Source organism: Apteryx mantelli, chromosome 8 (genome assembly GCF_036417845.1).
Source record: "Apteryx mantelli isolate bAptMan1 chromosome 8, bAptMan1.hap1, whole genome shotgun sequence".
NCBI lineage: Eukaryota > Metazoa > Chordata > Aves > Apterygiformes > Apterygidae > Apteryx > Apteryx mantelli.
In genome coordinates this window covers 31,591,639-31,603,962 of record NC_089985.1, presented here as the reverse complement: position 1 = coordinate 31,603,962, position 12,324 = coordinate 31,591,639, and the positions used below count along the sequence as shown (strand labels likewise).

The following is a 12,324-nucleotide window of genomic DNA, read 5'->3' as shown; positions in this document are numbered from 1 at the left end:
CCCTGGCAATGCCCCCCCGCAATGTCCCCTGCAGGCTGCCCCCTCTGCAATGCCCCCCCCGCAAGCTGCCCCCCGGCAATGCCCCCTGCAGGCTGCCCCCTCTGCAATGCCCCCCCCGCAAGCTGCCCCCCGGCAATGCCCCCTGCAGGCTGCCCCCTCTGCAATGCCCCCCCCGCAAGCTGCCCCCTGGCAATGCCCCCCCGCAATGCCCCCTGCAGGCTGCCCCCCCCGCAGCCCCTGCCCTGCAGTCCCCCGCCCGGCCGTCGGGGAGCGCTGTGCCGCCGAACCCCCTCCCCCAGCCAGGTGGCGCTCCATGACTCGGCGCTCCTCAGCCTGGGATCCCTTCCCTCGGTATTCGTCTCGCTGCCCTGGCCGGGAGGGCGTCTACTGCTGTGAGACGCGGGGGGGAGGATCCATCCTATCGGCTCTCCATCGCCGCCGTGAGCGATCGAGCCGCTCGGCTGTCCGCGCGCGCGCGCAGTGCGCACCGGTGCTGCCATTGCCGTCCTGTCAGTGCGGCGCTGGGAGCCAGCGGCGGCCAGGGCCGAGGTAACGGCGGGGCGGGGGGCGGCGCCGCGCCGCGCACGGGCTGCGGGGGGGAGGAGCAGGCGGCCGAGAAGCGGTGAGGGCTCAGGTTCGGCCAGGCCGAGCCGGTCTGAGCCCGGCCCGGCTCGGCTGTGCCCTGGCAGCCCAGCGCGGGCCTGCTGGTCCCGGCCCGGCCGCGAGCGAGCGCGGCCTGCCCGTGTGCTCCCGTTGCAGCATGGAGTTCCAGGCCGTGGTGATGGCGGCGGGAGGCGGTTCCCGTATGACGGACCTGACCTCCAGCATCCCGAAGCCGCTGCTCCCGGTGGGCAACCGGCCCCTGCTCTGGTACCCGCTCAACCTGCTGGAGCGCGCTGGCTTCGAAGGTGAGGCGGGACGGGGGTGTGCGCGGAGGGTACAGGCTTCCCCGGCCATCTTCGTCACTGCCTTTTGCCTCCTCCTTGTCACTGTTGCCCTGCTGACTAGGGCCGTTGCCTTAGCCACAGGTCCCTTCTCCTCCCTGAAGCAAACTGTGACTGCTGTTGGCCCTTGTTGTGTCCTTTCCTTAATGCTAGGCTGCCTCTCTTTTGACTCCCCTCCCTTAAGGCTTTTTTTGTCAGTGTGCTTTTCCCAAATTTGGTGTTTCTCCTAGTGTTGTTAACTGGGTGTCTCTCCCTCATTTCATTCTCTGAATCATTATGGCATGAGACATGTGTCAGCTTTCTTGGGATGTCTCTTGGTTTGTTGTTCCAGTCTGGCCTGAAGTTCAGGGTTACTTGCTCTATTTGAGGCACTTAGACCTTTGTTATTCCTGCATGGAGCCAGGTGGTGGGTTTTGTACAGAACAGGACAGGGGGAACTGGCAGAACTGTAACACTGTTCTGTGGGCCTTGTTTCCCCAGAGAATTAAAATTGCAGATGGTATATGGTGAGGTTCTTTGGCATTTTCTGTTGTAAGTTTTCTTTACCTTTTTGATGATGGACCACATCTTCCTATGGTGTTCCCTATGTTACTTATAGAACTTTTTCCTCATACCCTTCATGACCCTGTTTTTCATGTTTTTATTGTGTTTTGCCTTTCTGCTTCTCCATTTTTCTTGTTGTTCCGTTTTGACTGTGCTGTTCTTCTATACTCCATCCTGAGAATTTGACTTTTTTTCCTGCCTGTTTCATTTCTTCTTTTTGAAGATGTTAAGCTCAACTCATGATTTTTCCTTGTTAGCCTCTTACTATTGTAAGAGTATGAAGGAATGGAAGAAAGTGTGAACTTAAGCTTTTGGGCTTAATTTTATTCATTAAGAAACCTTTACAAATTTTTTTCATTTGGAATTATTTTTTGATGGCTACTATTGAAGTCTGCTTTCTGAATATTAGTGTTCTTTATTTGGCTGTTCTCCCTTCTCTTTTTCCTTAGGATCATACTTTCATCCTGTGATATGGACATATGGGTAGCTAAAAGCTTCTTTGCAACCATTTCTATGCTTTACATGACTCTTTTTAGCTATACAGAAATACCCTTTTCCATTCAGTGTTCTTGATGGTGTTATGGTTGGATCTGTCTTCTTTCTTTTGGTTGTTATGCAGAAATCTTCAGCTCATTTATCCCCTACTAAAATTTGGACCATGCAAGCTTATATATGCATCTTCAGGAAACAAGCTACCACCTTCCTCCTCTTCTCTTACTCCAGTGGTATGAATTATCCCCCCACTCTTCTGTTGTGCCAGTTGGATCATAATTTTTATTATGTTATGAGTGTTTGCTTCTTTCTCTTTGTTCCTCATACATGCCTATGTTAGTAAATAGGTGTACTGCAGGCTGATTGGCTCTTTCCCTTTTGTCTGCCTTGCAAGTGCCTTGTTTCTCCTTTGTCCGCCTTACTGGATTTATGCTGAAAGGTGGGAATTCCTTCTCCATCAGTTACTTTTTCTCCCCAACTCAAGATGTTGCTATTCTATCGCTTTTTGTAGGTTCTTCAGCCTGTTTTGAATCAAGTTGGCATCCCATATGGGAGAGGGGAAGAACCTCCCCTCTCTCTAGTACCAAACTGCCACACAACTCTCATGTTTACAGTTTCTTCATCTTTTCTGTTAACAGATCCAGTATGATTTCAGTTTTGACCTATACAAATTGATTTTAGTGTATTTTCAGCTTGTAACAGAAGCTTCCTGGGCTGATGTCTATATTATTTGCCATATTTCTCTGTTAAAATCCCTTAGGTTTATGATGTTATGTTTTTTTTTCTGTTTCATGGTAAATTGAAGATTTGATTCTTGCTTTTTCCTCCAGTTCTTGAGGCCAGAGGAAAAGGTTTCTTGCTGTTCTCTTTTCTCAATCTTTTCTCTGCAGAACGTCTATTGTCACATTCTTTGTTTTGGAAAATATGTTTTCATAAAATTATTACCATACTTCAAATATTATCTATCTTTTTCTTTTGTAAATGGAATAGGTCTGTTGATCACAAAGTACTCCACTTCCTTCCCAAGCAGATGCTGAGAAGTGATTTGAGCAATAAAATGTTGTGGTTGGTGGTGTTTTCCATAGAGTTATACAGGACTGGGATGGGCAAAAGACAGAGATCTAAAGTGTCAGTGACATTAATGCAGGGTCTCATGGTGGCATTCTTCAATTCATACTCTTTGAGGACATAGTTTGAGGTCACTTGCTAATGATAGAAAGTGTCTTTGTTCTGTCCTGCTAACCCTTATGTTGCTTTACACCCCCACTGCGTCTGTCCCTTTGAGTGAACTCCCCCCAGAAAGGAGAGAGAGTTTTCATCTTCATTAGGAACTTGCATCTCTTTTGCAAGACCTATTATTGCCAAGAGAGCTTAGTTCACTGTAGAACCCAATTATGTGACTCAAGCCTTTTGACATTTCCATCAGGCTTCATAAATAAAAAGTGAACGTGTCTTATTCATGATGAATATATTAGTGTCTTTGCTTAATCTCGCCCTACTTTCCTCTGTCCTAGAGGTCATTGTGATTACAAGAAAGGAAATCCAAAAAGTGTTGAACCTGGACACAAAAATGAAGCTGGATTTTGTGTGTATCAGTGACAACATGGACATGGGTACAGCAGATTCACTGAGGCATATTCATCAGAAAATTAAGGTATTGTTGTCTCTTTTTTAACCTTGACTAGAAGACATTTATTTAAAATAATCTTTTTTTTTTTCTTTTAATCAGACTTTAATGCTTTAAGAGCTCTACCATGTAATAATAGTGCAGGTAACTGAATTTCCTGCTCTTCAGAAGATCTGAATTTTGTCTGGATCATCCTGGGGGAAATCAAACAAGGATTCTAAATGACTAGAATTGACATCTAGGAAGGCTGGAGCAGGCCTGGACTTGGCACTAGCCTGCTTCTTAGTGTTAGTTTTCTGGCAGGTTAATAAAAATGTTGCATCTGTTCATACAGTTTTTGGTATGATGTATGATAGCTGTTGTCCAGCTTGGGGAAAGTAGAGTTCTGCACAAATGTTCTATGTCTTGCTTCTCTGGCCAAAGAGGGCATAGTGCTCTCTTATTTGAAACGCGCCTATACTAAGTTCTTGAGCAAATTGCTGCACTGTGTATTTTGGAGTCATTCCATTAGTAAATGCATACCACTCGTATACTTCTTACAGGATATACCCTCTCCTGTCTGATATAGGTGAGAGAACTGCACAGTATAGGCAGATGAAAAGCTGCAGTATGTTGGCTATATCTATGGTATAGCAAGAGAGGATCCTTGCTGAAGAATGAATTTCCCTGGTGAAAACAACTGCTGCTTGTGGCCATAGTTTGCTGGCAGACTTTTTGCAGCCCATGCCAAAAGCCTCACGAGGAGCTTAAACTGGTTGCTGAAACTTTTATTTGTCACAAATTGAGTTAATTGCCCACAGACAGAAGAGCAAGTACGCTCAGTAAGAATGAGGTAACATGGCACAGTATAGGCAGCTTGCCTGTGTGCAATGCAAGTGACATGGAGTAAAGCCAAGATTATAAATGTGCTATAAGAAACATGTCTAAGGCTAGCTGAATGGCTCATCACAAATCTTGAGATGCACATAGTTATTGGAACACTCTAAAGCATAAAATCTCATGACTTTCTGCTTCGTCTTGTGTTCAACTGAAGGGATTCCACCTGTGTAGCATTGCTGTTCACTATGCCTGCTTTAGCAGGCTTTTTTGCTGTGTTGCACCTTCATCGATGAAATTTGATACTGTAGAGATTAGATGTTGAGATTAGATTTACAGAATTGCATTCAGTAGTAGCCTAAGAATGCATGTGTGCAAAGCCTATAAGGGCTAAGGGAAGATAGTTTTCACTTTGTTTTATCACTTTTTCATGCTAGCTTTTTTGGGCAGATGAGACTCTCTCTGTTCATAGCAACAAGCAGCTGACTCCACCGGACTTGGTGTTTCCTGGTTGTTCAGAAGTTGCAAGAGAGCAAAGGAAACCTGTTCAAGTTTCCTGTTTGATCTTTGCCCACTCTACACACACAGGCTTTTTTGGACATCTTTACTTCAAGAGTTGATGCAGTAGATGTGTGCTCTTTGCTCTACTGGAACTCTTCCTGTTATTTTTGGCTGTCTCAGCCTACAACTGATTGACAAGGTAGCAGCTTCATTAGGTGTTTTATATTCATTACAAGTCTGAATGTATCCTTTTCTCGGATCCTTCCCACAACAAAGATACTGTGCTAAACTTAATTCTTCATAATGAGAAGTAATGAACAACAAAAACCTTGGTCCTGTAAGTTCTACTTTGTGCGTTCCTAGGCTTGGGTGTCAGACTAACCTGTTCTTCACCAGTAGTTGTTTAATTGACTTGTTACTGTGTTTTTTAAGGCATTCAATTCTGGTGTCTGAATAGCTAACACCAGTAGTAAGTTTGTCTTCCCAATTCTTGGCCTGAGAACTGAGGCTTAAAGAGATGAAGTGACCTACCTAGGATCATTTAAAAAGATCTGTAACAGCACTGGAAACTGGACAACTGTCTCAAATCTCTCATGGTTTTATGCACAAGATCATCTGTCTTTACTGTGTGCACGTTGCACACTGTTCCTCCACCTTGACAAGGCCAGCAGGACAAGAGATTACACACAATTGCTTTTAATGGAAACAGCTGAAACAGAACTGTGGTAGAGCTGCAGTCCAATTTCTGAACCACAAGTATTTTTTCAGTGTATGCTAGAGGATGACTTTAAAATGGTCCTCAGTGTGGTATTGTGTTGGTTTAAATGTAAGTAACTGAAAATTCATTTTGCAACATATGCAGTAGAAACTGATAAAGAATTTTTGTGTCTGTTCATATTAAACTTTAACTGGGTAATAACTTAATGCAAAACATTGGTAAGTGTTTTATTAACATCCAGCAATTAAAATGGTGTGATCAAGAAGCAAAAAGTGCATGTAGCAGTTATTCATGTATCTCCTGAATGTTTCCTTTTTATAAGGGTATTAAAACAATTTAAGAACTTTGTGACAACTGTTGATCTGAACCTTTAATTGCTTTCCTGTCTACAATCCCAATGTTTCCTAGAATGCTGTCAGTTTGGGGATACTGATGCAGTCTGTATACTATATAGCAGTTTCTGTGGCTGATTTTAAGGTCCGCTCTTGATGTTTTTGGTATGCTTCCCGTATCACTGTTGGCGTCATTCCTTTGACCCTTTAACACCCTAGTTTTCTACCCATCTTTTGCAGAACTAGTAATGGGTAGCTTTTTTAAAACATGAAAATGGCGAAACTACAAAGATTTAATTCTGTTTTCGTTATTTATAGGGTTAGAAATTATAGAACACAGACTGTATAGACTCGCAGTTGGTGGTATTATGATACTGCTCTTGTTGAAACTGCTGCTTTATCACCATTGGGGTGTTTACAGGTCTCTGTCACCTGATGATCTATGCTGATGAGAGAGCCTAAATAGGTTAAACAGAGAAACAAACTGGTCTTGCATCCCTCTACGTTTGGATGAAAGATTGATGACCTTCCCTGGTCGTGAAGACTGTAGTGAGCTGGCCTGTCCCAGATGGGTTACTTTGCCTTGGCAAGAGGCTGGTGTATAGTGGAATTTTTTGTATTTTGGAAGATGAAGGTGCTGCCTTTACAGTTAAGTAAATTTATTACAGGAACATCAATTTTTGTGCCTTCTGACTTCCATTTTTCTTTTGGTCATTCACATATGCAATTATACCAGAGTAATTCTGAAGTGATTTACTTAATAAAACTCCAGTACTTGAGCTGCTGCCATATCCGCAGCATGGAAGTGAAAGAAGGTGTGGATCCAGCAGTATGCAAGACTTACTGGATGCAAAAAGAGGCACTACAGTAGATATTTTCTGCTCACTGTCTGGCAGGTTCTGAAAAGCTATGTAAAGTAGTGGAAAATACCCTTCACTAAACCTTTTAAAGACAACAAAGAGCTATGGCAAACCAAGCAGCTTTGATGGATTATAACAAGCAATAAATAAAGCGGTTATATCCTTAGATTCCAATTTGTTAAAGCATTGCAGGTATGGGAAGCGCATAGCTTTTGTGTGCTTTGTCAAGGTGCCTGTAGAGTTTGAAAGGGGGAAGAAGTAATCTGCTTTCCTAGGAGTCAGTTTCTCTAGAAGATAAACTTTCATTAGGGACAAATGGGAAAACAACTTGGATGTAGGGATGGCCTAAGCCAGCCATGATCGGGAACAATTGAATACTTCTTCCACAGAAAATGAGAAAACCCCAAACTTGCTATGAATTTGTCTTTAATTTTCCTCACATTCTTTACTGTGAAAGTATGTGGTGTTTCAAGATTAAGGGCTTTTAAATGAGGTCAGTGTTAGGAACATGTTAAAAACAGTATGACTGTTGAGAATACTGCTTTAAGCCATGAGTGATGCTACAGGTGTGACAGCAGGTGCTTAAGTGTAATTTGTTAACTTCTACATCCCTTTTTTAGCATCCAAACCCTGCCAGCTGCTGGGAGCAGTGAGGAAGGGTTTAAAATTTTTTTTTTCCATCTGTTTAAATCATATAAAATTGGTTTCTCCTCCGTAACTATCTCCAGTCCTTGCTTCTGGTTTTCATTGGGAAGCCGAAGTGGCTGGAGCATTCAGATGACTTGAATCTGAAAAACAGGGAAATTAGTAAGAGTCCTCACAGTGTCAGGGTTGATACCTGATATGCTTTTCAGCAAGAGAAAAGATGCAAGTGTTGTCTACAGCAAGCAGTAGAAGATGATGCAGTCTTGTTTTGTAGGCAGCTCATCTTGCAGTGATGACTTTTTCATAATTGTGGGCAGTAGACTGCCTCTTAAAATGTTAACTTCTTTTGATGTCTCTTGAAATCTTATGTAATGTAATCCCCTAGCTTACTTAGGAAGGTTTTTCCTCTGTAGCTGGTGTTAGCACACTTTTTTTCAAGTTGCACTGTAAAGCCTTCTAATATGTCTGTCAAGGCTTTTGTAGGGTCCTTCTCTCCTATATATTTCTCTGACTTCTTCAGTCTAGTTTTCTGTCTTCAGCTATTTGGCTTCTACCACCATTCTTGAGGGACTTCTCTCACAGTTTAGGAGACCTCCTTCAGATGATTCACAGGATTGGTATGCAAAATATGTGCCATGGCCTGCCATATTATTGCACAGTAATAGTGTCAAGACTTTGGTAATACAGAGCTCCCAATGTTGGGGATTAATAACAAGAAATTCTATTATGAGTTAGGATCCCAATAGTAAATTAGAGTCCCAGAAGGTACTGGTTGAATGTGGGGTGATGTGAGCATGAAAAGGTAAATGCAAGACTAGAATATATCAGGAAAGTTTATTTTGACAGAGATGAGAAATTATTAATGCTATTGTTCAAGGCACTGTCAAGATTTTGCCTAGAATACTCTACAGGTCTGGAACTCAAATGCATGTTCTAAAAAGGTGAATTCAAATTGGAACAGATGCAAAGAAGGACTGCTGGAACAAGGAGGAGGAAGGAGAGTTTGTATTATGAGTTTGACTTATATCTGTGGCAAAATCAAGGAAATGTATTTGCTCTCAGTATTTTGGGAAAGGGGAACAAACACTAGGAAAGGAGGTAAGATATTCAGGATTAAATATAATGGTGGAACAAATATAAATGGGTTTAAATTTGCTATGAAAAAAAATAAAGTGAAAATTACAAAAAGGTTGCCACCCATCAGAGGAGAATAGGGTTGTGGAACAGTCTTCCAGAAGGAGTAATCAAGACAAAAAAATCCCCTAATTCTAAACTGGAGTGGGATTTTTTTTCCCCCCTTTTTTTTAATAAACTAAGTAATTAGATACCTGCAATGGCAAGAGGCGAAGCTCTGACTCAGGAGACCTCTTTCAGAACTGTGTTTCTGTGACCTTCTACGTGTATCATTCATCAAGCTGCTGCAGAACTTCTTGTGGGTTGTAGGTTATTGCTGACCAAAAAAAGAAAAAAAAAAAAAAAAAGTCATTGTAACTTACAAATGAGTTCCTGTGAAATTTAGGCCTCTCTAATATTTGGCCATTTTGTTTTAGTGCCAAATTTTACCAGACCCAATAGCCGCTGCCCGGCGCTTACCTCTCAGGCTGGGGCCTCTCCAGGCAGCAGGTTGAGAAACCTGGTTAAATCATGAATCTGCATTTCAAGCTGAAGCGGGAGTGGATTGGGTGTGCCTGGATCAAGCATTTGTCTTCACTGAGTCTATGTTATTTTCACCTTCTGTTAAGCATTTCTCTCCCTTGTGTCACTCGAATATACTCTAGCCAGTGATTAAAATGTGGCGTTCCAGCAGAGTAATAGCAATGGAACGATTTCACATTTTCCTTCCTTGATGAGCCCTTAGTTGCGTTAATGGAAGCCCTGACTAATATGCTGTGAACTAATCAGCAGGCCTTCTGCTACTATCACTGGTGAGTGCTTGCATATGAAATGTCTCATCTCAGGTGGTCCACCTGCTTTTCCCTCTTTCAGAAAGTAAGATTTGAAAGTAATATAGCTCTTAAAGCAAAACAAAACAAACCCTAAAAAGCTACAAGAAAGAAGGGAAAAAAAGAAACTTTCTTTGAACAAATAAACAAAGATTGAAACTCCAGATCCTCCTGGTATGTGCATCTTTGGGAGCCATGTTGTGGAAAGTGTGATGTCACGGTGGTGGTCTGTATGCTGCTGAGGGTCACTGATCCGTGTAGTCTTGGACGGCATGGCTAAGCGCTTCACTTCCTCTGTTGAAAAATCTCCTTTCCAAACACATGATGTAAGTAAGCTTGCTGTAATGGCTGGAAGGTGGAATCTGAATCCTTCTGGTACAGCTGAGCAATGTTTGCTGAGCATGGAAAGAAAAACTTCAGTCCCCATAATATATGGCTATGTATTATTGTACTGTCAGTGGAAATAAAAAAAAAAAAAAAAATGAAATGCATTTGTAAGAGGCGAACGAGGTCCGTCTCCATGTGAGCAAGACAACTAAACGCTGTATTCATCTATTTGGAATAGTAAAAAGTATCTCATCTTTTTTTTAGTAGACTTAGTGGCAAATACTGTTTACTGTGTCTGCCTAAATTGCAAATAAAAATTGCTCTCTTGCCATCTTTTTTGTCTCTGCCTTTCATGGTGGTAGTAGCACACTGCATGGGGAAAGCAGATGAATCAGGTGGCAGCACACAGGGTATGTAGCATCTTGTCTCCAGCTCTGTCTCTGATTCAGTCAGGATTGAAAGTTACCACCATTGAGGTGCTAGGCAAAATTAATTGTTAATTAACATGCCCAAGTCTCATTCCCAAAGCACAGCTGACTGTCATAGTAAAAAGCACACATACTGGCAGGTGCTCAGACTGGTGCTGGTAGGAGTGATATAGCACTGCCTGATTGATACCTGCTTGATGAATTATGTTCAGGACTCTGCTCTGATCCTTATTTTTCCTGGCAGTGAGGGAGTTAGAGAACTCAACATTTTTTTTTTTTTTTTTTTTTTGAAGTTACTCAGCTTTAAAAGTATGTAGTTAATTAATTTTTTTTTTCCTGCCAGTATTTACTATGGATCAGGGTTAAAACAGCAGAAGTTTGAATGAGGCAATTAGCTCTGAAGGTTAGGATCCAGAGTGGTTATTAGGGCATTTGCTGTTCTGTGCACTCTCAGCTGAGAATGATGCTTCCCATTATATACACAGGCAAAAAATATGCAAAGACTTTAGGTGTTTTGCAATAAGAGTCACTGACAGACCTGAGATGCCTGTCAGTTTTAATTATTGCATCTCTCACTGCGTGTCCTTATCCTTTTCAAGCTCCTGACTACTCCAGTGCTATGCTTATTATGTTAACCAGTACCTTTTGTTTCCATGTGGAAATTAATTGTTACAATTTCCCCCTGTATTACAGTATATATTTTCATTCAGATCCTCATTGTGCTTTCTGATGAATTGCTCAAATTTTGCCTGTTTTAGTTGCAGACATAGTAAGCTCTTTGCACATGTGTATAATTAAAATCATTTTCCTAAAAGCATCCTGGTAAAAGTGTTTTCTGTGAGCTACTCTGAGTTTTCATTTTGTGGATGTAAGTAAAGTTAGTGTTCTTTTTTAATTATAAAACATCTTTTATTTTCCCTATTTAAAGCATATACAATCTTGTGTAAATTTAATGTGCTGTGTGTAAGGGGAAAATTAAACCTTTAATATAGCTAATCTCAGTAAACACCATTTTTGCACTTTTTTGCTTTAAAAAAAATTATAGCTTTCATGGGTACATGAAGGCAAAGAAGAATTAAATGCCCTTTATTATTTTATCAGGCATTGAAAACCTTTTACACTGATAAATCAAAGTCAAGTTTATAGTTACCGAAGTTGTTCTGTGATGAGCGTTCAAAGAAGTGGTAAGTCCATATGAAGTGAATTTGGTCATCTTATTTCCTAAGAAAGGATAAGATTTTAAGAGTGTGGAGGGAAAAATGAAGAATCAACATCTCAAAGCTGCCATCTCTCCTTGGTGTTGTCAGTGGAGAGGCCAAAGATGTGCTGTGAACGAACCTTGAAGACCTAACTGTCCACCATGCATGAAGGAGGGTGTGAAAGCATCGCTGATGTCCATATCTGTCTGGACTCCACAGAGCAGGAGCTGTGTAGGGTTCTGTTTGGTGTTCTTAGATGATGTCCTTGTTTTAAACTTTAAGTCACCTTCTGAAGTTTTATTATTTTTTGACTTGTAACTTCTGATCTCCTTGGCCCTTCCCCATGAGCAGGGCCTCCCTGGTGTAGGGTGATACTTGCAAGGAGGTGTTCATTTGCATCTCTTTCTGGAGTAATGTTCCTTCCTTGCTGCCTGCAGCCTTTTTTCTTTGTTTTGGGCCTGGATGACTTCTAATTATCTATTTCCCCCATGACTAGATGGTTTATGGATCTCGATAGCCCTTCTCTCATCTGAAGTTGGGACTTTTCTTGGCGATTGTGAGCTGTGCAGCTACCTCAGTTACTCTACTGCAGGTGACGTTTCTTAGTGAGTAGTCATCCCTCAAAAGACAGGATGGAATTGTTTAGATCAAAGAAAATTGCATGTGTTAAGTATGTAATTCTAGTTATTGGGGGATGTGGAAGGGAGTAGTTGCCCAACATCAACCCCTGGACTTACTGTGTTAAAAGAGGATTTCCCTCTGTTGGTTTTGCAGTCTGGTACAGTAGTGAGATCCTAATAATAATAGGAATAATAGGATAGGATAATAGGAAGGAGGTGATGTGAACAGTACAGGCTTTCCTGGAGGCTATCATTTTGTTCATCTCCTTTTTTCTATCATTGTTTGCTTTGTTACTTTGTTGAAAGTCATAGTGAAGATCAGTGGATTT

The 12,324-nt window shown here is 41.8% G+C and overlaps 1 protein-coding gene across 1 annotated transcript in view; it reads left to right on the top strand.

Annotated features, from left to right (window-relative positions):
- The first annotated feature begins 472 nt into the window (after positions 1-472).
- Positions 473-12,324, top strand: part of EIF2B3 (eukaryotic translation initiation factor 2B subunit gamma) — a 102,056-nt gene continuing 90,204 nt past the window's right edge. Inside the window, exons 1-3 of the mRNA XM_067301117.1 lie at positions 473-549; positions 760-908; positions 3,494-3,633. Coding sequence (XP_067157218.1) covers positions 761-908; positions 3,494-3,633 — 288 coding nt within the window. The 5' untranslated portion in view covers positions 473-549; position 760. The remainder of the gene's footprint in view (positions 550-759; positions 909-3,493; positions 3,634-12,324) is intronic.